At 37.9% G+C, this 25186-nt stretch overlaps 1 protein-coding gene across 3 annotated transcripts in view; it reads right to left on the bottom strand.

Moving 5' to 3' along the window:
* The window catches only part of SPOCK1 (SPARC (osteonectin), cwcv and kazal like domains proteoglycan 1), a 524632-nt gene extending 510037 nt beyond the window's left edge, over nt 1-14595 (bottom strand). For all 3 annotated transcript variants that reach the window (XM_088133786.1, XM_088133789.1, XM_088133787.1), the window contains exons 1-2: nt 14447-14595; nt 13793-13960 (exon numbers count right to left, since the gene is read on the bottom strand). In XM_088133786.1, coding sequence (XP_087989912.1) covers nt 13793-13960 — 168 coding nt within the window. In that variant the 5' untranslated portion in view covers nt 14447-14595. The remainder of the gene's footprint in view (nt 1-13792; nt 13961-14446) is intronic.
* Between the last annotated feature and the right edge of the window lie 10591 nt (nt 14596-25186).

The raw sequence follows: 25186 nt of genomic DNA, 5'->3' as shown, positions 1-25186 counted from the left end.
ATTTTATTTCACATCCTAAATGAATGCAAATAAAATAAGTTAACAATCTTTTTATTCTAAATTTGTTCCCATCTCTCACAGTGGTTCTCAAACATTAAGTTTCTATACATTTTTCAATTCCTTTTACATAGTGGAACAAGCAATTAGATTAAAATCTTTTTGCCTCTATATAAATCTAACAAGAGTAACTAAATAAGTATTACTTGTAATGTTTTAAAACTAGGTCTGTGCCATACGTTCCATCTGTGATTATGAATGCAACAAACATTTTGAGTTAGCTCAGCAAAACTGTTAAGGCAGTTAACATGTGCTGTTTCAGCAAACTGACCTACAGTTCATTTCAAGTGAAGCTGATACTCTAGATACACAATGCACTGATATAAAGATCAAATATTAAAATTGTCCTACGCCTGCTTTATTAGACAGAAACTGTGCTAAAAGAACAAAGCTATCCAAGCAATTGTCTTCATCAAATATATATTTGGCTCACCCCCAATGACTAACTTTAGTTAACTTTGTGATAATTTTAGTGATCTTTATCACAACTTTCAATACAGAAGCAAGTTTTTATCATTTAAAATAATCTCTATGAAAATAAAAATATGTAGCATATTTTCAGTAGAAAGGTATCAGGTTAAGGTTGCAATCATACCCATTTATTCCAGAGTATGCAGTTGCAGGGTTGCATTACACATAATACTACATATGTATTTCTCGAGGTCATTGTCCCCCCCAAAACAAAATATGTGTTTTCCATCACAAATGAGCAAAAATGCCATATAAAATAACACTACATAAAGAAATTAACCCAATGAAGGCTCTGTTCTTTTTTTAAAAAAAACAACAACTATTCATAACTATACTCTTATGATCAATATGTTAATATTTGCAATTAATCTTTTTAAACATCATGATTACTCTGCTAAGCAAATGTTCATAAATATTGTAGTAATATACTAAGGAAAGGTAAGAGTGATGATTTTAACATAACATTCTAGTGATAAAAAGGAGCAACATATATAACATTTTTCTTTTACCATAAATATCACTTCAAAGCATTTTCCCTTTCAACCATAAGGAGGAAGACACTACATTGAATACTTTACAGTGAATCATATATTGATGTTGTTAAAAATAGGATGGATTTCCAGAAAATCAATAGCAAATAGGACTTAGGAGTTCTGAATCCCTTTACCCATAAAACAGATTTTCCCTGAATCCTACAGGAGACTATGTTCCCAAAATCTGTTGAAGGCATGGGAAACCACAAAAGAAAGGGGGAAAAGCAAGTAGAAACTAGTTTGTGCAATACAGGTAGTCCTCGCTTACCGACTGCCTTGTTCAGGGACCATTCAAAGTTATGACAGTGCTGAAAAAATAACTTTATGACCAATGCCCACATTTACCACCTTTCCAGCATCCCTCAGTCACGTGATCACCATTATAGTCAGTATGGGTTGTCCTGTGCCTGACCCATTGTTTTTCTTTTTTTCCCCTTTGCAGACTGGAGAGATTTGAGAGGAAGGGATTACAAGGGGAATACACATAGAAAGCAATGAGCTGGGACCAGCAGCTGTGAGTGTAGTACGCAAACAGTCCGGTATATTCCCCATTGTGTGCTTCCTTACTTTATTGTAACCCCCTTCTCTCCAATGAATGTAAATACAAACAATAATTCCCTTCTTGTTAATTATCCCAGTGCTAGGGTGAGCATTCCAAAGGGCTGGGGAATGGTTAGGAGGCAAACAAAAGGGGAAGGTGTGAAACTGATTAGTCTTGTCAGTTTTGAGCCAGCTATCCCAGCACCAGGGTGAGCATTCCAAAGAGCGGGGGAGTGGGGAAAAGGAAAGTCCAGTTGGTCATGCGATTTCCCAATTAGCAATCTCTTTGCTTACTAACGGAGTTGCCGGTCCAAATTGCAGTAGCTAAATGAGGACTACCTGTACTAGTTATTAGGCTGTACAATGCCTTGGATTTAATTTGGAAGATGCTGGAAAATGAACACAATACCTCATTAAAGCAGCTGCAGAATCTTCCAGGATCACACAGCTGCTGTAGGAAGAGTTACTATACATTTCAAAGCACCTCATCTGAACTGAATCTGATGTACTGCACAGCCGTATTGGTTATAGCAGACTAAAAAAAAACACAAGCAAGTAAGCAAAGGACTGAGCAGAGATTCTATTTTATGGGAAAACAGAGAGGTTTGGATTTGCTTAGTTAGAGTAAAGCACCATGATGGGCACAGCACTTAGTACAGCCTGGGACATAGCACAGTAGAGATAAGAAATTGCTTAGTGTATAGTTTTCTAAAATGTAATACCCATGCTTATCCTACCATTACTCCATCTCCATCTGTTTATGGAGTTGCTTGACACCTGCCTTGTAGCCAATAACCTGTTTGTAATTTGAGTCTCTTTGTTTCTGCAAAGAAGATATATCTTGTATTTGCTGATAATAGGGAGTCTTTCACCTTGGAAGTGTTGCTAAGGTGTCATTTGTGTGAATGACCAGGTTCTGCAGACCTTCACAAATAAACTATTTGGAGACTGAGTACTGGTTTCATAGTCTGACTGAGTAGATGAATGAATCAGGATCAACCTCACTATATTACAGTTGAGAAGAGAGAGAGGAGTTGTAGATTACTCCCCAGTTTTCTCTTCAACAATTTGCAATTAAGCATTCTCCAGCTTGGGATTGTTTTTAACAATGAAAATGTGGGGTATGAACTTTATAAATAAATAACATGAAAAAAACTTTATTCATAAAGCCAAGCCGTACCTATATTTCTAGGTTACAACACAATTGAGGGTAATTTACTATATTTGTACTGGTCCTTTTGTTGTCTATCTTATGTTGCTCTTCAAACATATTCTAAATCAGAAGAAAAGTGTATTGAGTCCTGTTTGTTCACTTATATAAATTCAATGACAAGATAAATGAAACCTCTCAGAAATATGAAAACATGAAACAATCTTATGTTACCCAATCTCAATTTCAAAACAGAACTAGTCTAAAGAGACTGAATTTTACTTTGTATTTATTCACATATGCTGTCCAAATATTAATATCTTCAGATGAGGTCCTTCTCTGAATATAAGTAGAAATACATCTATACTTTCAAAATCGCCTTTTCCACAGTGTCAGGACTGTGACACTGGAATGTGCTTCTGCTGGAGATTCAATTTGGAACTTCTCTTTGTTTCATTTTGGCACCAAAGATGAATCATAATAATTTATGAATGATTTCATTCTTTAACCAGTAGTCCCCTTAATCCTGAAGATTTCACCACTGAATTCTTCACATCTGCAGAACTAAAATCAAAGCAAAAGAAGGATCGGACTATATATGCAAACAGTTGAAGCAGAACTCATAGCAGTTGAAACAGAATCTACACCAACGATAGGCAAAAAACCCAGACTGTATCTAATGTTTGGTGATTCATTAAATTTTTAAAATATCCTTCTGAAATATTCAGCCTTAGGACAAATAGAAATAAGCATAGCCCCTTCTGTAAAATGTTAATATTTACAGACAAACAATAGAGTGAGCCAGTGTGAATAAATACTTCAATCTATACACACATTTTAGGATTTCAATAAAAGCAAAATAGAATTAAGTGTGTTACTATCGGAATGTTTGAAGAAAGTTTATTGTGCAAATAATGTACCACCAAAAAGCAACAAATATTTCATTCAATAATTACAAACAGGTGTAAGCTATCAGTATTAATTACTTTACAGTGATTTTACAGAAGTCCAATACATTATCATAGAAAAATAAAAAGACTTTCAGTTTTCTTTTCCTAATGGCCAAACTGTCCTCAAGGGATGATTTACCTCACTCAAAAAATGGTTGGATTCACATACGTTTAGTTAGAATGACTTACTGAACAAATCATTTTATCTGGGTTTGCATATAAGCGAAACCAATACCAAAATAAATAAATAATTGATGAATTAATATGATCTGTGAACCCAGCCAACCTCCCCATACACACACACACGTGATTAAATTACACTATAAAAATTAGAAAGAATCAATATGTCTAGAACATCTTATATGCAACATTTGGATTTTGCAGACCTTTCTCCTTTAGGGTAAAAGGCCAATTAATCTATTTTTTCCATCTGAAGTAGCCCCTCCATACACAAACATTAATGACCTGACAGCCAAATTTAACCCATTAGCTAAATATTACGGCCTACCAAGAGCTTGATAAACATATTATTTCTGTTATTTTCAGGCAGATATCAAACCAAACACTTTATCAACTCCTTTCCTTTGATAGGCGGAAAAAAAAACAGTACAAGACTTACCTCGAAAGTCACTAAATAACAGCTTGAGAAATGTGAGAAAGATAAACTAAAGCCCCATGTGTCCAATTAAATTAAAAGAGAGGAAAAATAAGGAAGAGTAAGACAATTACATGAGTGATTATTAGACATCTAAAACACTGGCGGGAGGGAACCAGACCTGGAGTTAAAATATTGAGGTGGAATACATGATCTCAACTAAGAAATACAATGTTCTGCATCAAGAAAACATGCCTTATAATTGCAGAAAAATTGTCAAATCAGTTTTAACTAGTGATACTTTGGATGCAGATTGTCAAAGGAACAATAGCAGCATTAGGAAAAACTCCTAATTGAAACTCGGGAGCCCTGCTTCTTAAAGGAGACATGTTGAATGATGTCTAAAGCTACTCCCCACAGTGTATCTGTGCTGCTATTCATGTAAGGGTAACAAGACAGAACTATTTGAAGCCTGTAAGCTGTAGACACATTTTACATTTTGAATACTTCCGAGTGTGCTGTGTTGATCAAAACCTAAAACTGTCTGAAAATGGCTTTCTTCCTGAATCATTTTTAAAATTTACCAGTCTGTCCATATAGAGACAACATAGCAACCAACTGTTAATTTAATACAGAAGCAAAAGCTTTCAAATTCCTCCTCACAACTGCAGTGGAGGGGACAGGTTTGCACAAGCCAGGAAAAAAGCTAGGTTTCCTATTGTAACAGCAAGACACAAATAAGTATTAAATCTTAGTGCAACTGTTTCTTCCCTAGCGATAAAAAGAGGAAAGAATTTCCAGAAAATACTAATCATGAATGTATAGCAACTCACTCCTTATAAGAATAAAATCCAAACTCTAGAGAGTCAAATCAAGGTGTATGGTACCAATTTTGGTTACTAAGATTACCAAAGCTGCAAAAATATGTATGTAATTTTTGTATTCCTCAATTTGAGGTACCATCATGAGAACTGCAGTTAGCTGCTCCATTAAGTTATGGATGCCTGGCACCCTGCACTGCTGGATTAACCGCCACTCACCTTGGCTAGAAGACACACCTTCTGAGAGCAGAGTGGTGGGCAGAAGTTCTCCAGTTCCATCTAAGAGGATTATAACAGAGATCTGCACATACACCCAACCATTCATTTGCCAGTTCTGATGAAAGAGAAGCTTTCATCAAAACACCTGAGATGAAAGGACTGAGGACTGAGCCCTCACAGCAGCAGTGGAGACAGCAACACCTTATTGTTGGCCACCAGACAACATGGGCAATATGGGAAGAGACTTGCTACAGAAATCAGCAGCATCAGAATGGATCAGTGTCATGATCTACTCAGTAAGAGATTTTTTTTTACTTTTCTTAGAAGCAAAGGCTGGCAGTGTGCCTGGGGAAGAGGAAAAGAGATGGGAGAATTTGGAAGTGTCTTTGCCAAGAATGAAGCTATACACGTGAAGTAGGAAATGGACCACTTTAATATATTCCAACATTGTTTGCCAGGTGACAGTTGCATCATCCCCTATTCATTCTGAAGAAGATGGATGATAAAAAAGAAAGTTCTTATGCACAGTAACAGCTTACACCAGTTTTTTTTTCTTTTTTAAAAAGAAAATGAGAGCCACTAGAAGGGTGAAGTGACTTTCATTCCTTTTAATGCCTGCACAAAACTCAAAGTTTGGTTCAGAGGCAGTAAGGAACTGGCAGTGTCAGGATCTCATTTGGTATCTCTTGCAGCCAGATGAGATCCTGACATTGACTCAGAGATCCTCTGAGTAAAACACAGTCATTCAATGCAGAGGAGGAAAATGAGCAATGCACACCAATAAATGCATGAATTAATCAGAAAATTTAAACATGGGAGGATGGTGGATGTGTTGCAAATACTATAAGAAAGCAAGAGAATAGGCGGCTTTTATGGCTCATTTATGGGAGCTCTACAACCCTGAGGTTGAGACCATTCTTTGCATGCTGAAGGCTGCCTCTCAGCTCACCCATATGACTTTTTCCAACCAGATTTCCAGTTTCGTAACTAGTGACATGTTAACAAAGCCACATGACAACTTTAAAGGGAAGATATATTTCAGACCCTTAGTACCTGGGCTGAGTTGCAACTCTGGACTCTTAGAATAATGTCTACTATTGAATTGCATTTCATATTTGACATTCCATTCCTACAGATCTGCAGCTAATTCACTTAGAAGCCAATGTGGTCCCTAACACCTGGCTGTAAGACAGCTAATGATGCTGCAGTGTTCTTGGCAGCTATTTATGTTGCGCTATAAGAACCATGGCTTTCAAGACTCCTATAATGTTTTTATCCACCTATGGCATCTTTGCTTTGGCCAGATCAGAAAAGACTCATAATGTCTACCACGTAGTGGACCAATCATATAACAGTTAGATAACTATTAATACACATAGGTTAGAGCTAGGCAAAGATTAAAAAAAAAAAAACTGCACTGAGACAAAGCTTTAGGTAAAACACCTATTTGAAGTTGTTTTACAAAGCAGCGTGGTAGCTACATGGTTTAATTCGCGCTGAACTCTAGATTATTGTTCTGACATAAACAGAGCTCTTCCATCTCTTAACTATTGGCTGCTACTACTACTGCCATATGAAGCCATGGAGTCATGCCATCTGCGTCATCAAGACGAAGCTGGCTGCTTCTATAGGATAACCTGATAAAATGTTTCAGGGCCACAAAGTGCAGCCCTCTCACATATACTACATATCCATTTTATAGGACCCTAATCCTGCATGGCATTCAGCATCTATATGGAACTGCTAGGAGGCTACCCAGAATTTTGGAGTGCAGTGTCATTTGTCAAGCCCCTAACAGCAGAGTATAATCCAAAAAGAAAGAATTACACAGAATCTCATTAGTAAGGTTTATTGTTAAGAAGGGGTTAATATACAGAATCTTGGAAACTAAATACAGCAAAATTCTAGCAGTCATGTGTCAGTGAATTTATTAAGATGGGGTCTCTGACAGCCATTTGAACCTCTTTTTTCCAGAATACAAGACCCAATGGTTAACCATCCTTTTTCTAGGTAAGGCTAGATTTTCATCTGCTCATTGTTAATTATGTTTTGAAGTACTCTCTTTTCTTTCTCAGTCCTCTGAGATTTCTCATACACTATGTATATGCTACTTACACCTAGCTCTATTACTCCACACTGCCTTTTCAAACTCAGTACTCAACTGTCTTTGCACTGATTTGCTCTTATCACCATTCCATTAAATTCAGGGAACCAAGAAAGTTTCTGAAATCTAAAATAATTATTCCTGAAAAGAAAGGGGCAGGAAGGAGAGAGAAATCACTCAGTATTTTACTGAAAATATTACTTTAAATGTCATTGGAACCCTTCATTTCCTTGTATTTACAAAACATATTTTTCTGGGTTTTATGATTAATACTGGTTGCACATCAAAATGTTTTGTAGAATAGTGAATCAGCTTTGTAAAGCTTCACCAAAATCAAATAACCCAAGTACTTCATCCTTCTGCATATGAGAGCACTAGAAAATAATAGAATTCTGCAAGTCAGGCTGTTCACAGTGTAACAAGCTTAGAAATGCAAGCTATCACTATGCACAGAAAAATTATCATTATACAGGGATTATTTGTGTGCTACTATTGGGAAAAATGCTTCTACAATCTGTTTTCTTTCTATAAGAATATTTATTTGTTAGATTTTTATTTCACTTTTCCACTATGAGCACAAGCCTACATGGAGATTTTCTTTCATTGTATCTGCACAACAGCAACTTCATCACGTAGGCTGGGCTGAGAGAGAGTGACTGACCTAAAATCTCCCATTGAGTTTCAATGGCCAGAGTCTCCCTGATCATAGTCTTAGTCTTTACACCATACAAAACCTAAAGATTGTTCATCTACGATGCTCACGACCTTCAGACAGCAAGCTAATCAAGAGGCATTTACAGATATGATTCTCAATTATCCGCAAAGGATCAGTCTGCCAAAGCTATTTCAAAAACTGAAATTATTATTCTCCTATCCATTAAATATTGAGCAAACTGAAAGACAGATATCAGAATTGCACAAAATTCAATACTTCTACCAAGGACATGAGGAAAAACAGCAAAAACATGGGAAGTGATCACTAACTTTGCAAAGCAGTTGTTATCAAAATCTAGACTGATTTTTTTTAATGAAAAAAGGGATAATGGTAGCTACTGAAGTAAACAAAACAGTTTCTTGCTTAGAGAAATTGCCATTTTAAATATACAGATTATCAGCCTCTCCACCAGCATATAAAACCTTATGTTTGATTCTACAGTACATTCAAACCAGTACTGTAAGATGTTTTCTCATACTCTTGAACATGCAGATGTGACTGGGCTCCAGTGTGGAAACTCCAAGTTTAATAACTGCACAGGCTATCAGCAGATGACCGTTAGTTAATGTGCTTAAATTCTGAACTTGACTGATAACTGTTTGTAAATCTCTCACTGCAATATAACCTTGTGGGAGGCCAGCTAAATGACAGTTAAAGGATCTGTGCACTTTTGTGTTCCTGGCTGAATCATCCATTGGGATAAAAAGGAGGCAGAAAGTTTGGAAGAATGACAGAGGATGGCAGAAAGGTTGCCATGATAATTGACTGGTATTGCCATAGCATATGAGATATGAAACTGGCAATACAACCTCTGTGTAAAATAGCATCTTCACTGAAATTTCTGAAAACATGCTATTTATTGCATAACAATTAAGTTATTTCCATTATTAATGAGTTTGATTCCAGCATTTTTCCTACCAGGTGAAGTATTTCCTGAACATAATTCTGCTTGGGATATTCTTACAGGAGATGGAAAACAATCTTAGCCAATTCTCCCTTCTTTTAACCCCAAACATTATATTCCACCTTGTTCTAGTGGATATACCAACCTTCCAGAGTAGATGTGGGGGGGGGGGGGGGAGGAAAAGGATTTGCAGGAAGAACAGATGAAAGATTCTTTTCTCTTTTGATCAACTAGTGCAAATGCCACACAGATGGAAGAAGCTTTCTGTTTTTACAAAATGTATCATCACATTCTTTTGTGTTGAATAAAAGTACTATTCCCTCTATGTCTAGAGGTTTCTACAATGCTTCTTATGAACTCCTTCCTCCTGTGGAAAACACTTGTGTGGCTATTTTTCTACAGTGCTTGGAGCTTCTACAGTTCAGCTGACTACCATCTGACTGCTGTGACACAGAAAATATGCTTCAAGTACCGAGACCAACGTGGAATAGTGATTATGATGTTGAAGACCAAGTTCAAATCGACTCTCGATTATGAAAACTCACTGGTGCCTTTGGGTCAGTTTCTTTCTCTCAGCTCAACTACTCAACATGCCTCTTGTAAGAAAAAGAAAAGGAAGGAGGGAACCCTATGAACACAACTTTGACCTCTTAGAAGAAAGTTGGACATAAATATAACCATATAAAAGTAGTTCTACAGCATTATGGCCGGAACTGTGAGCAGGGTAGATTCCCATGGTCAAAAGCTCTTGCCTTGTTCCTACTTGGCTCTTCTCCAGCCCAGCTAAAGTCAAAGTAGTTGGGAGTTGGGACAGCATATAAATTTAATAAATAAATAAAGGGTGCCATGCCACTATTTCACAGTCATCTTTATTTTGAGCAGTTCTCTTTTCCTTTTGCAAAAATTAAATTACCTAGTTCCTATTTCCCCATGTTTTTTAAAAGGAGCAGTCAGGGATTCTTTTCCCCTCACTATGAAAACAAATGCAGCAAGGCAATGCTGAGCACTGGCTGGAAGCTGGCTTTTTAGATTCCCTTTGGTCAACCAGAGGGGACACTGATCAGTTCATGGGGAGTACTGTTAACTGCAGAAATGGCAACAATAAGGACACTTGCAGGGTACTTCTGAGATTTCATGGGATGGAAACCATGGCTGTGTTGAGGCAGCCTGTTGCTAGTTTGGGATAATAAACAAAGCTCCAACTTCCCTCCTACAAGTAACTGCAGCACATGGTAGGTGAGATTGAGACCAGCCCATGGACCTACATATACTACAAGCAAAAACATCTGCAATGGGAGATGGTAGTGGATGGAAGACACCACACTGAATCAAAGCCCCTTTGTATATGAGTATGACACTGTGCCCCCCTTTTTGCTCAGTTGTGGGTGGCTTTGGATGAGACACATGCTTTTAGCCATATTGTTTCATTTCTCTTTAGAATTTTTCCAACAGAATATTTTTTGACCACTGGCTCAGGATTTCAACGTCAAGCATACCTAATTAAGATGTAATTTTCCATTTACCTCTATCCATCTTTAAAGGCTTCTCTCATCCATATAAAGGATGAACTGGCACATTTAATTTAGTCTGACAATTCACCAAAAGCCAAACTACTGTCCTTTTGTTCAACAGTATAAATATTCAATTTGTGAAAAAGCTGGATTATTGGAATTCATTCCAGACAACTAAACTCCCAGTCTTAAACTATTTACATTAAAACACAGGAAAGGAAAGCAAAGGGCTACAATATTATACAGATATGACAGGCAGCTGTAGCACAGCTACCTCCAACAGGAAGCCAGGTTCCACTGAGACCAGGAAAATGGTTGTCTTTCCCTTCATTTGCCCCCACCTGATTTCAGAAAAGCTAAGATCATACCTACTCAATGCTTGGATGGGATAACACTGAGAAATCCAAGGGACAAAAACTAAAATCTGGGAAGTCAAAAAAATATCCTGGAAGCAATGGAAAACCACTCCTGTTCAGGTGATCACCAGGAGTGAATTTCACTTAAGGGGGATTTTAACTTTTAATATGTTTTGCCTTTGTGGCAAACAAAGGTGATGATTCACATGACTGAGTGAAGACACACAACTGCGATGGGATATCAGGAGAAAGTAGAGCTAATAGGAAAAAGATACCTCAGGCCTGGGAAAGTAGAAAGCATGAGAAACAAACTCAAAAGAACTCCACCTTGATTGGGTTAGGTGTAGCTGAAATAGAGAAGGGCTTTGCTAGGCTTTCAAGATTCTGTTACAGCACCCTAACCATCCAAAAGTAGTTTCCAAGACCCCTTGTACCTCCTGTATCCTTTACCTCAAAGGGCTGACAACAGCTTTGCCAAAAGTTGTGACAACCCTAAAACAAATGGGACTGTCCCCATCTTGGTTTGCATTATCTCCTTGACATGTTTCACGTTCAAATAAGAATATTCATAAGAACATTTCTAAGCTCAAATTTCCCATGTCATTCTACAGTTGAGGCCAAACATCATTCTAACAATAGGATCGGTGCTGGCAACAAGGTTTGGAGTATAAGCTCCAGTGAAATGAGTGGGGGCTGCTCAAACTATTGCTCATTTTAATTGGCCTGAAGTCATTACCTTTTCCAGGAGATCATGTCTCTGATATCTTTTCCAACCCCAAAAGAAAAACTGCTCCTGCAACTACAGGAAAAATAATACCCAGCTTCTCCAGTGTCTTGTACCATTGCAGAAGAAGCAGTTGAGACTACGGCAAACAGTAAGCCCTGCGCAGCATATTAGCATATTCTTCATATGCCTAATAGCAGGATAACATTCCTTTATATAAACTGTGCAGACTGTTGTACTGAATGAAATATAGTGACTTATTTTACACCCATTTTTAAATGTGCTTTCAGAAAGCATCTTTCCTTGGCACTATTTCAGACAGGCAATCTGTGCCACTGCAATCTGGAAACCTCTCTCCCAAAAATATAGTGTGTGGTTGGTTTACCCAGGTGGCAGAGCAGGCTTGTGAAACATTCTCTGAAACTTTATTTTACCAGCTAACCTCAGGTAGGCTTACTTTTTGGTCAGGAACTGGAAAAGTAAGGAAGGCTTTGTAAACTAGATGAAAACTGAAGCTGTTCTAAAGGTTGTTTTCAAGCTACAGATCCATCTGCGCACGAATGCTTAACTGATTACTGAAAAATAATATAGTAGTGGAAAGTTTTATTTGCTCCTTCCCCATATTTATCTCAACATACTTTTACATGTCTTACCTGTATCCTGGTAAAAGCTCAAAAAGATTGAACTAATGTTGAACCTACTCCTGTAGCTATCTTCTTGTTGACTTTTTATCTATATTTGTTTTCCAGGTCATTTTGTTTATTTATGATTAAGTAATCATGGGCTAAACAGAATTGCATCACTGAAAAAGTTTATATGAGATTTGACCAATGGCTCCTTTGTAACTTCCAAAAATAATGTTTCAAGTACTGGGGAAAAGATAACCCTATTTTTTTTAAAGCTTCTCTCAATGTCATCACATTTACACATAGTAGACATCTGACTGTATGTTTGAACTTAATGAAGTTATTTCAAAGATGGAAATTTTACAGTATTTCTGAATTCGGTTCTTTGGGTTTTGCTGAAAGATTAAGGCTGCAATTCATACTCCATGGATTTTACAACAAGAGTACTCATGTCTGACCATATGGACTGGACTGGCTACATTTATCCTGAATACATCCTGAAATTCATCATACATTTACATATATACTGAAGTTGAAAAAAGTCACCAATGGGAATTGAATTATGGCTCAATTCAATTGGAAAATAATATGGTAATTCACAGACTGGAAAAAGTGGAACTAGAAAAGTTGATTCCATTTTAACATTTTGACTGTGCCTCTGCACAAGATCTTGTATGATGCAGGTAAGTGGAACACCTAAATATTGCAATCCTACACAGTGTTTTTTCCTTACTGTTTTCAGAAGACTGCATGGTGAATAAGCCATCTCACCTACAGCAGATATATAAAATTGTGGACTTGACTCTTCTAGGGAATTCTAAATGGTTAAGATCAAACTGTTCAAATATCTTAATGCCAACAAAACCTTTCCATTGCATTCTCTTCCCAGGCTGATGAATAATCCAGAAATCTTCATTTTTCCTGAAGTTTCACTTAGAATGCCTTTTGCTGTCCTCCCACAGAATGATATGCAACATCATATCATTATTACAACACAATCTATAAATTAAGATATATCTGAAAGTATTCTTGAATTATTAACATGCCTGGTCTGGAAAAAAAAAAACGAACCCTGTTTCAACAGCACAGAATGGCATGCTTCTGGTCTCCCCACCACTCACAGCAATAGAAAGCTTCAGTATTTACCACAGTGGGGGTTCAGTTAGTAAATAGTTCTGTAAATAGTTCTGGCAGTATTTCACAGTCATTAAATTTGTAAACCAGCACACAAAGTTCCCTAGAAGTCTTAAATGAAAATGGAAGACCAAGAAAACTAACCACTTATTTGAAAACATACCATAGCACAAAAAAATGAAACCCAGTGGATTTTAAAGGGGAATCAACCTCCTTCCAACACTACAGTAGCATCCACTTACAACAGATGTAGCCATCTCCCTTCTCTCCCATGAAGAGCTCCTTGCAGAGAAAAATCCCAGGATACATTTGAGAAATATACATACTGTACATATACACACGCACATACATACATACATACATATACAGGAGTACAACTTACATCTCTGAATTTGTTCCAGTATTTATCTTTGTCATATTGGGAAACAGTGCTCAGCCATTTGTCATTGTCCAAAAAATTGCCATTGTTGCTGCTCCGAATGGTGATCTCTGGATGCCTGCCCTCTGCTTGCAGAAAACACCAAAGCGCTATGGCTAATATCCTGTACATCTGGCAAAAGAGGAAGAAGAAAGGAAGAGTGGAAGGATGCGGAGAAGGGAAGACGAATACCCCTCGCTCGCTCGCTGGGTCAGCCACTTAAAAACAAACAAGTGTTCAAAACGCAGCTGGGAGAGTAACAATAGGAGGGACGACGTGGGCTAGTCAGGTATGTTGGGGAGCGGAGCTGCCTCGACACCAGCTCCCCCGCTTTGCAGAGCGCGGAGGGCCACCGAGCGATCGAGACCGAACTGCTAAACAAGCGGCGGTCACAGAGACGCCACAAGCGGCTGGGTTCTCGGCAAAGTTTGAGGGGACCAGGTGGGATTTCTCCTCGCAATCCCGCCCTGTCCTCCCCGCCAAAAGCTTTGAGCAGCCGCCCCTCCACTCGAGAACGTGACGAAGCCGAGGCGGGCGCGCGATGCCACTCCGCCGCCTTCCCTCCGCCAGGCGAGCCACCTGCAAGTTTTCCGGCCGGGATGCTCTAGTTCTACTCACCTTCAGCCAAAATGCTCTGCGGCCGGTGGCTGGGTCACTCTTCGCAGCCGCCCCTGGGTCGCCGATTCCCCCCTCCCGCTCCGGGCTGGATCGGAGTAAGACGCCGGGAAGCCCGCTAAAGCTTCGCCCAGCCGCTTTGTGCGGGCTTGCCCAAGTGTTGGGCTTGGGTTGTGTGTGCGCGCGTTTCCTCCGGGCTCGGCGTGAACGGTCGAAATCTGGCGCCGCTTGCTGACCGATCGGAGGCACTGCCGCTGCTGGAGCAGAAAGCGGGCACGCTCCTTCCCGTCTCTTCCCGGGATTGGTTCTCCCTCCGAGGCGAGCTCCTTGAAGCTCACGGGAGCGTTTTGCCTAAGACCAGGCGCCTGTCGTCCTCGGATCTGGTTCATATTTATCTGTCTGTACAATCTGTTTGGACAATTTATTCACGAAACCGTGGCTTCATGAATACTGCTGGTTTCCTGAATAAGCCGCAGTTAGTTGGGTTCATGTGCTGTTACACACCATCGTTTACAAACCATAGTAGTTAGCTTTGCATACAAAACAAAACAAGCTAGGATTTAGCAGAATGTGTAAACCTGGCCTGTGTCTAACATTTAGGTCGTACAGTATTATTGTTTGGATGGCATCTATATATCAAGCCTGGTGTGTGTGTGTATATTCCATTAGAAGCCATCATGACATGGTAATAAAAATGATACAATGATGCATTTGCATCATGACATCTAACACAAGTAGATACTGTAAGTCCCATCATTTGCCTGACGATGTCATTTGGCCCCCTTTCCCCTCCTCCATAGATGTCCATGTTGCCAATTACATTTCAGGCTGGATTTACATATAATGATACACCATAATGTGAGCTTGTTTGCTTTTGATTTAGTGCGGTGTTTGAACTGTGCAATCCATTATGGCTCAGTCTTGCAAATGAAGCAGGTTACAAAGGCTTGTTTGATAAAACACAGTGAAAATTCCTGGCTTAGAGAGTATGTAAATCCAGCCAATATAATGTCCCGTCTGGAACCCTAAACCATCATGGGATTTATCTTGTTGCTTTAGCTTTTAACTGAGAGGTAATTGTCAAAACTGGGGATAAAAAAGACATTTGCCAAATTATTTAATAAAAGTCAGTAGTAAATCACCTTGATGTATACATTTGTTTACATCACCATCCAGTTTACTGAGTTCAGTTGCTGCTTGAATGCAGCTGTGATTTCTCTATAACAGACTTCCCCAATTTGATGATCTTCAGAAATGTTGGAGTTCAACTTCTGTAAGTCACAGCCACTGTGACTGGCATATCTGGATGAGCTTGGAATAGAACTGAGATGAAAATATAGGGAAGCCAGGTTCAGCTAAAAATTAACTTCCTGTTGCAGGTAGTCCTCATTTAGTGGCTGCCTTGTTTAGTAACTTGCAGATATGATAGTGATGAAGAAGTAACTTTATGACCAATCATCATATTTATGACCTTCTCAAGTCTGTAAAGCAAAGGAAAGCTGAAGTAAGACCTTAAGCACAGTTGCAGTTTTGCTTAGCAACTACCTCGCTTAACAACCAAGTTGCTGGTCTCAATTGTGGTTGCTAAACAAGGACTACCTGTAGTGGATAACAACAACAATAGCCTATACTGTGTCATGAACTGGAAATATTTAAGCATATTACTAGCATATTACGATGCAACATTTTGGATTTGATTCAAAAATGTGCTTCAGAAGACATGAGTGCTTTAAAGAGCTGCAGAAAAGTGCTTTGTTTCTGCTCCTCTGCATGCCAATACACTTTTTTCGAACTGAGGATTTCTGTTTTTTGGGCTGATATAGTTACATCTGTTTTGAGAATAACTAAACACTAGATGATCTCTTAAAACCCTCCAATTCTAAAATAATATGAGTATAGCTTAATTCTATGATGGAATAACAACTTATCCACCAACAACTTTAATTTCAGAGTGAAGATTATTGCCCAGTTAGATGATTCATTGTTTGATTATTTGTGGTGTGGAGAGTTTTGTGCTTTTTATGGTGCCTTCCTTCCTAAATTCATGTCTGGAAGGAACCATTTATGAAGATTGATGGAAATGCAACTTCACATTAAAGTATTTTGATCATTGCTTAGTGTTATGGAGGATCCATTGCATAAGTAAAGCTATAATAGTCAACAACTTCTTCTTTTAAATTTAGTATAAATGCCAAAGGTCTATTTACTTCAGAGATAGATTTTAAAACTTTTTAAATAGTACTCTGGTTACTAAGTAGTTCTATGAATTGATTCAAGAATATAAAGGAATAGGCCAGAACAGGTCTTTAGAGAATAATGGAGAAGGAAGGGAAAGATGGCAAATACAAAAAAGAATGTGAAAAAATAATGACTCAAATGCTGAAGAGGTACATAATAGTGTAGATATATAATCTTCAAGGTAGTGATAACTGTAAGGTTACACTGCAGTTAAATCCGTATTTTTCCTAAAAGACTTTTCACTTGTTTATTCCAGATATTGTAATGTGGATAATGTTTGCAGAAGAAAGTTTTTTGTGTTTTTTGTGTTTACCCAATTATGACATAATTCCATACTTCAAATACCACTAATCCCTTTTGATCCTACTCAGCTTGAGATCTAAGTCTAATCTTTGACAGTTTCACATACTTCAGCAGCTGCAGAACATTACAGCTATTTATCATTCACAGTAGTAGTAAAACATTCTTGCCTGTAAATGTAATAATGGATTTATTTTTAACAACTTTGTCTAACTCCAGTGCCGGGGTTAGAGCAAAGAAAGATCATCAGAACTTCAAGGGAGCTTTATTATGTATTAGAACAGTAGAGATCATAGAGATGTGTGGCTTTCTGCTGTTCCTGTGGGTTCTCTGGAAAATATTTCCAGCAGCTGCAGGAAAGACCCCAGGACTGGGGAGATTCTAATTTGAGGGACAAAGGATATGGGATTGTTACAAGAAGTGGCAAATTTTAAGACAGCAGTATGGTAATGTAGTAGTAGTAGTAGACTTTATTGATTCATCAATTGACTATATCAAAGCATAGGCATCAGCCAGAGTACAATATGGTAATGGCTGCAGCTGCTTCTTGGTAGATCCAAGACTTATGGCAATTCCAGCAGCTGCAATAATTCAGACTAAGCCTAAACATGTAGACATTTGCCTCTCCAGTTTAAGATGGGACTTTTCCACATCTTATCATCCCATTAGGCTTTGTCTTTTGGGATCTGAGAATAAGAAGCAGGAGATGAGGATGACGTCAAAGAAGAGTCCATATCTCCACATTTACCTTCATTTAAAAAATGTTCATTATTATTTAGTATTAAACTCTGTGTGTGTGTGTATAGTTGTCTTCAAATGTACTTAGAGCAAAATCTAAATACACTGAACAAAAAAAGGAACTACTGAGTGCACTGGAGTCAAAATTTCATGCTTTCCCATTCATTACTATGTGTGTTAACAGTTATAAAGTATGATTAGATTGTGTCAATCTGTTGATGAGAAGTAGATTAAATAACTTGCTCATTTATAATACCATGTGACCAGAGAGTCACTGATTGTCAGTCATGGCCACCAAACTTCTCTACCTGCTGAAGGTGATTTCATTCATCACCTTTATCACCTAGGTTTTACAAATGGCCAGAAGCTGCAAATACTCCCACTTTTTCCTTCTGGGATTATGGCCACTGTTGCAGAAGATGATGCCTGAATCTTAAATTTGGAAGATTAAAAATATTCTCTTGCCTCCTTTGTACAATGGTATAGTCAGGGGTTGAGCTGAGGTCCGATGCCACATAGCCCAGTAGTGTCAGAGCATTAACCAGGACTCAGCAATAAATCGTTCTCTAGAAACTCAAACTCAGGAGTAGCAGCACCAAGTTAAGGACTTGGCTTAGTCTAAATATGTTGCTTTTATTGCCAAACCAATAAAATAATGAAATAACAGTCACAAAGATCAACTACTGAAGAATCAAGCAATCAACCTCCTTATTTATAACAGCCCCAGGGTTTAAAGCTCTGGGTTTAAATAAATAAATAAAGCCCCAGGGTTTAAAGCTTCTCAAACTCTTCAGCTTATTAACTCCTTTATGAAGTATCAGCTTGTTCATCAACCCCAAACATTTATTGTATGAAAATAATTTAATAAATATGGATTAAAAAACGTTAATAGTACTATGAATAGTAATAATAACAATATTGCTGTGGTCTCCTCTCAGGTCCTGCAGCCACTTTGTACTGGTGTTATGTGTCTTCTCTTTCTCCCATATATTCTTCCAGTACTGTTAAGTTTCTGCTGTTGGTGGCTCTGTTGTTACTCTGTTGTTGCACTGCAGTTGGGAGTACACCTTGGATGGTTCTTTGGAGAACAGGGCATTTATCTTCTTGGCCTCTGCTTCTCTAGTGTATCTCCTTAGCCTGGTAGCCAGTGCTGTGAGCCCATTGTTTAGCAGTCTCTAGAGCTTCAGATGGAGTAAGGCCCTTGTATTTTTTCAGCAGCCAAGTCTCATACTTAATATCCACATCCTTCTGTAGTTCCACCAGCTGATTAACTCAGAGAACTCTGAGTTGCTTTGATCTTAGCCTCCAACCTAATTTTCTGGGGAAGGGGGGTATGTACTGCTGTTCTTCTTGATCATGTAGCCAACCATCTCCAGGATTACAGTGGCTGTGGCGTATTTCAGTTCATTGGTTTGAGTTATGGTGGTAGTAGGGATTGTCTGGAGGGCTTTATTGGCATCTTCTAGCATACTATCTGATGGTACTTCTCCAATGAGCCTTGGTAATCAGTCTCAAGAGTTGACTGTAACTAGTTTATCCATGATCTTATGCCTCACATCAGCTGCTGTGCTTTGTAATGGAGGGGGTGGCAATGACGTTCCAGTTTCAGGTGCTGGCATATACAATTGTTCTTCTGGGTCTTCTTGAGTCTGAGGTGTAATGTGGAGTTGGTCTACCTCAAGTTATGAGAGCAGCTTCTTCCTCACTATGCTGAAGCGTTGGGTAACTGTTTCTCAGTTAGTGTGGATGTAGGTCTTCTGTCCATCCATACCTCCCTCATACATTTCATATATTCCCTCTCATTAGGTCTCCTGTTGTAGCATTCCATCAATTCCAGGTTCTCTTGTCTAGTCCATGTATAGTTTGTTCCAATAGCCCACTTATCATTAGATTGTCCTGGTTCCCCGACATCTGGCACAGACCTTATTAATACGGGCAACATCTGAGCCAGCATAACTTTCTTAGTTCGTGTCATAATTGAAGTAGGCAGGTGAAGAATTAGGGGATCTTTGCCCAAGGACCCCTATTGGTAAGATAGGTACCAGCTGGGCTTCGAACCCTGGTCTCCCGTATGAAAGGGCAGTGCTCTAACCACTATGCTATCCAGCTGCTATATATTCAGTCTTTATTCTACTCTCCATGTGTATCCTTCTGTTATATTCTCTTTGAATCCTGCTATGCTCTTGGTATATCTTTCCATTAATAGCTGACTGGGAAAAAAAGGGGTGGGGGTGGAGAGGGTGAACAAAAGGAAAGGACCCTGAAGAATACAGACTAAAACATCAACTGGCACCCTTTAGAGCTGATAAATGCAAACAAACTAAACATCTGTCTTTCATGATTTAATGACTGGTACTAGTAAATAAGGGCTTTATTTCCAACAAGAAAGGGAAAGTATGAAGCCAGAACAAAATGTGAAATCCCATTGTGAGAATCAGCACAGACACCATGACCATGTATGTTATAAAAGTTGCAAGCATGGTGCTGGAAAAGCTGAGCTTCTCCCACAGAGAATTATTTGAAATCTTCCTATTCTCCTTGATCCACTTGGCCAGTAGAGGAGAAGGACATTTTCTCTTTAACTCTGTCTTCTTTTCTACCTTTTGGGTATGTGTATTGTGTACATGGGAATGTGTATGTGTGCATGCTTGTAGAATATTTTTTAATGAAGTAGTTAAAAAATTATTGATTGTGCTCCTGGCTTGCTTGGGGGACTTCTGCTATCTGTAATCAAATACTCAAAAAGATTCCTAGAATTTTTGTAACAGCATCTGAACTGGCAAATAGCACACCTCCTCCCTATAAAAAAAAAAGGGAGTAATATGAAAATATACATATAGCATGGATTGGTGGAGATGGAGAGGAAAAAATAGTTAGGTATATCATAACTGAAGGCTGCATTTTGCCCCCACCAAAAATATAATTAAGTGCAAGTTCTAAAATTATGTAGTGGAACCACTGCCTGTCTTTTAAAATTCTCTATCATAAATCCAAAAATTCTCATTTTTGAAAAACAATTTTGTGCAAGCAAGCTGAGTCTTCCTTCCCTCCCTCCCTCCCTAGATTCACTGTTAAAACAGAATTCAAACTATTTCAAGAAACAGTTTGTCCTAGCACTTACTCTCAGTTAGAAAGGAAAACAAAGATTACTACTAGCTGGGTTAAGATACTTAGAATGGTGGGTCACCCAGCCAAAACCAAGAAAGCCACATGATAGCCCATATAAGCCCATCTCTTACCTAAATTTCTTCAGATGATAAAAAAAAAAAGTTTGTAGATGGGTGCTACAAAGCCAAACTTTCAACTTTAATTGTGAGTTGACATATTACCTTTCTATGAGACAAATAAACAATAAATAGATGAGAGGCCATAGAATTGTTTCAGTGATAAATAACTGGTGTGCTTTGCATAAAAGAGCGGGTAGGCTGGTGTATCTTACCAGAAAGACAGTTCAACTTACCCATTTACTTTTCCTCCTCTGTTAGTCATTTCCCAAGACCAGTTAGTGGAGCATTTATGGAAAATTCTTCCCCTGAATGTTTAGCTTGTTGATAATCATCCTTGCCTTTCATGCAGCATTTTGAAGGAACTAGGACAGAGAAGTCTGCTTAACAAAACTCTAATTTCACACAATTTTAGCAGTTTGCTTGAATTCCAAATTTTAGCTAAAAGCACTTTACGTGGGGTAGTTATTGTAGAAGAAAACAGTAGGAATAAAAACAGGAAATAAAAGAAATGATTTCTAAAGCATCACCATTCATTGAGCAAGAATCTCTGTAATGGGAATGTAATTGAAGTCTAAAAAAAGTGTAATTCACCTAACTGCTCTGTCAAGTTCTTCTAGGTACTGAATGCACCAATATATATGTGTGTCCCAGGTAGGACATTCTGTATTAATGTGAGAGGTGCTATTACTGAAGGAAAGAAAAATAAGAAAGAATTGAAACAAAATATCGTGAAACTAGAGAAGACATCCAGGTACACAGTGGCAGTTTCATCTACTGTTCTATTGCATCTTTTCCACTTCAAAGAACAAGTGGATATTCTATTTAAAAGCAGCTTTCTCTTCACTAGTAGAAGTGCTTCAGAAATTAAAGTAAATGACAGTCTGGCTGGCTGGATGCTGGAACATGTATGTTCCCTTTCTGACCTACTCACAAGATCATATTTATTAAGCTGACCATTGTTCATTCCATCTTTAAACTCCTTAGATTTCCAAGACTGCTGCTGTGGGATTATTAGCTATGCAACAGAGTAAGACAGAAAACTTTATTTATCCACTGGAAATAATTATCAACTTAGAAAATGTTCCTTAGCCCGTCTTCCACATTTCACTGAACTACAATTCTTTCCTTATCTTCTGCTCTGAGGCAAGAAGAGCATTTCAAACAAAGAAATACACCATGAGTATGACTTGAACTCTTAATTCATAGTTTCCATAATATTAAGACAAGCTTTCTTTCAACTCCACAGGGCTGTGCAAGGATATTTTACAACCAAAAGGCATGATAAATGTTGTCCTCATCCTGCTATACTCACATAATTAAAACAAAACAAAATTGAATAAAGATGGTACTTGACACAAAGAAATAGTGTACAGGTAAAACAGAGCAGCACTGACTGTATTTTAGATGTTTCAGATTTTCTCCTTACTGAGCAGTAAGAGATAGTCTTACATTGAAATTGCATAATCCCAATAGCCTACTAACTTTAATCCTACTGACTTTAACAGGAGCAGCAAAATTGGACTCAACAAAATTAGCAGATTCTGCAAGCAGTACATTAGTCTTAATGAGTTATAATAACCTGAGTAAAAAAGCCAGTTTAAGATTATCTTACAGCTGCCAAGCTCAAAGTTAACACAGGTGCTGGCTAGGTAAACTGGTTTTTTTTTTTTTGGTGTGGGGTTGGGTAGAATTGGAAACCAAACTAAAGCTCTTACAGATTGATGTAACAACTACTTCACCTCCTTCTCCTTTAAAAAAAGGGGGGAAGGTTAATAAAAGGAAATAATATGTTTTCTGGCAACTTTTTTTTTTTTGATGTGCCCTCATTATTCATATCGTTCCCAGCTCACAAGTGACACAGACACAAATCCTGCTAGTTATTCCAGAATTAAAATAGTATTTCCCCTGTTTTAATAACATCATCCAGTGACTGGAAAACAGGCAGTAGAGGGATCAGCAATGAAGACAGCAATTTCAAGGGGGTATAGTTTTCTGATGACTAAAATATTGCCATGCTTCTGCCTGGCATTACCAACTGTAGACACTCCAGACTCTCAAACCAGAATTCTGGAATTAGTTTACTCAGACACAATTCAGCTGACATAGATACTTTACTGTAGACAGCAATGAAGCCAACTACAACAGGAGAGCTGTCTATTGTAGCATACAACAATGAGGGAGAGAGAGGTGTCTGTGCTCCAGGATTTAAATTCTAGGTCATATATTCAAAAGAAACAGACCTCATTCTAAGCCAGGGTTCTCCAAAGTGGTCAATCGATGGGAGTATCCATTATTATTATTGTTATTATACAGAATGCTATTAGTTAAAGTAGTATTTATTAAATTATTTTTATATAATAAATGTTTGGGGGTCAATAAGCTGGACTTTGGGACCCCTATTCTAAACAGACATTGCACTGTCATTCATTTTTGGCCCAATCACTTTTGTATTCTCTTACTGCATTCCCAACTATCCTTCTAAGTCACCTAATAATGTTGTTTCTCTGAATTGTGTTCATTCAGAATGTTGCACCATTTTTCCCAAAACTCATCTCTGGTCATTCTAGTATCATGCAACTGTCACCAAACTATGGATAGCTACTTTCATATATACCCACAATAACTAGGATCATACAAATTTATACTTTTCGACATACATTTAAATTAAAACTGCACTTTCTTTTTCCTGCATGACTTCATTAACTCCACTCCAGAAGTTCAGACCACTTTCATTCAGATCTATTATCTGCTTCCTTTTTCTCTTACTTTCACAGCCACGCTACCTAGCTATTTTTTCTTTCATTTCATTTGTTAATTCATACCCTATGCCATATTCTATTATTTCATATTACAAATCACGGTTATCATCAGATGGCCCATAGATATTGCTCTCCATCACTCTAGGGCTTTGGTCAATCGAAACTCACAAGTGCATTCTTTTTAGGATTATATAAAAAAAGGTGTAGACTATGTTAGAGAGCCAGTCTGGTGCAGTGTTTAAAGGCACCTGGCTAGAAAGAGAGGACCAGGAGTTCTAGCCCCGCCTTAGGCACAAAGCCAGCTGGGTGACCTTGGGCCCGTTGCTGTCTCTCAGCCCTAGGAAGGAGGCAAAGATTGGTTTTCTCATGCTGTTTTATGCAAGCTAAGAGCTGTACTTTGCAAAACAGCTACCTTTCAAAACAACATATAGCTGTTCACATTGCACTGACTTGGAGTTACATGCAGTGTATTGACATAAGCTCAGGTTGGTGCTCAGTCTATTGCTATGTGATATTTAATAAAACTGATCTCATACTTAATATGTCCAACTATTTGAATAATACATTAATTACCCTTTTCTGTTCCTAACTGGTATAAAATTTGATGTTCTGGTTTAAAAATTATCATGTTTCAGCTAGTTTCTTATATACGAAATGGATTATTCTTTTCTGTCCTTAATTGCTATAAATTTTAATTTTCTCATTTAAAAATGTAATATTTGAACTAGCTTCTGATAAGTTTATCAGAAGCTTTTTTAAACTGCTTTTTTATTTTATTTTACACTATTATAAAAGGTTTTGAGTTGGATAATATCCATTATATATGCAAACAAATGTTCCATAATCATCATTATAGGAACAACAATCCTTTTTTTTAACCCTTTTCTGATTTTAATGATGGGAAATGCATATAAGTCAGTTATTTAGATATAGTTTCATCAAAAGCATGTCCACTAACCTTTACCCAGTATATTTAAGGCATGGAGTTAACCATCATGGTTTCATTGTTCATATACTTTACACTTACCTTCTTGTTTATCGAACTAATTGCCTGAAAGCTACCCTCAGTGCCAGAAGATATTAATATACCAAGATAAAGGATAATAATTATATTGCTGTGCTTATCATAGTGTATTATTATGTAAAGCATTTTGCCCAGGCTACAATCCCCCATGATCCAAACCAAGCCATGCATTTCTTCCACTCCAGATGAAATCATTAAGGAGAAGGTAAGTCAAGAGCATCCTCTCCAAATTTGTTATAAAGATACCCTTTGCAGAGATTTTGGATGCTGCTAAATGTTATCAATTTTAAATCATTCAGAAGCATGAAGCATTAAAGCAATATGCTCATGGTCAGGTTTTGTTCCACAGCCGGCTATAGAGGAAAGCCTAGTGTTATCAGAACCGTCAAGGGTGAAAGTGCTCAAAACAGATGGTGTTATCAAAATCATGCTAAGCACTCTGGCAGAAAGCAGCACA

Source organism: Python bivittatus, unplaced genomic scaffold (assembly GCF_059951505.1).
Source record: "Python bivittatus isolate LINGU-HERP-01145 unplaced genomic scaffold, Pbiv_v1 ctg000080_np1212, whole genome shotgun sequence".
NCBI lineage: Eukaryota > Metazoa > Chordata > Lepidosauria > Squamata > Pythonidae > Python > Python bivittatus.
The sequence above is the reverse complement of the archived record's forward strand: the minus strand, read 5'-3'. Positions and strand labels throughout refer to the sequence as shown.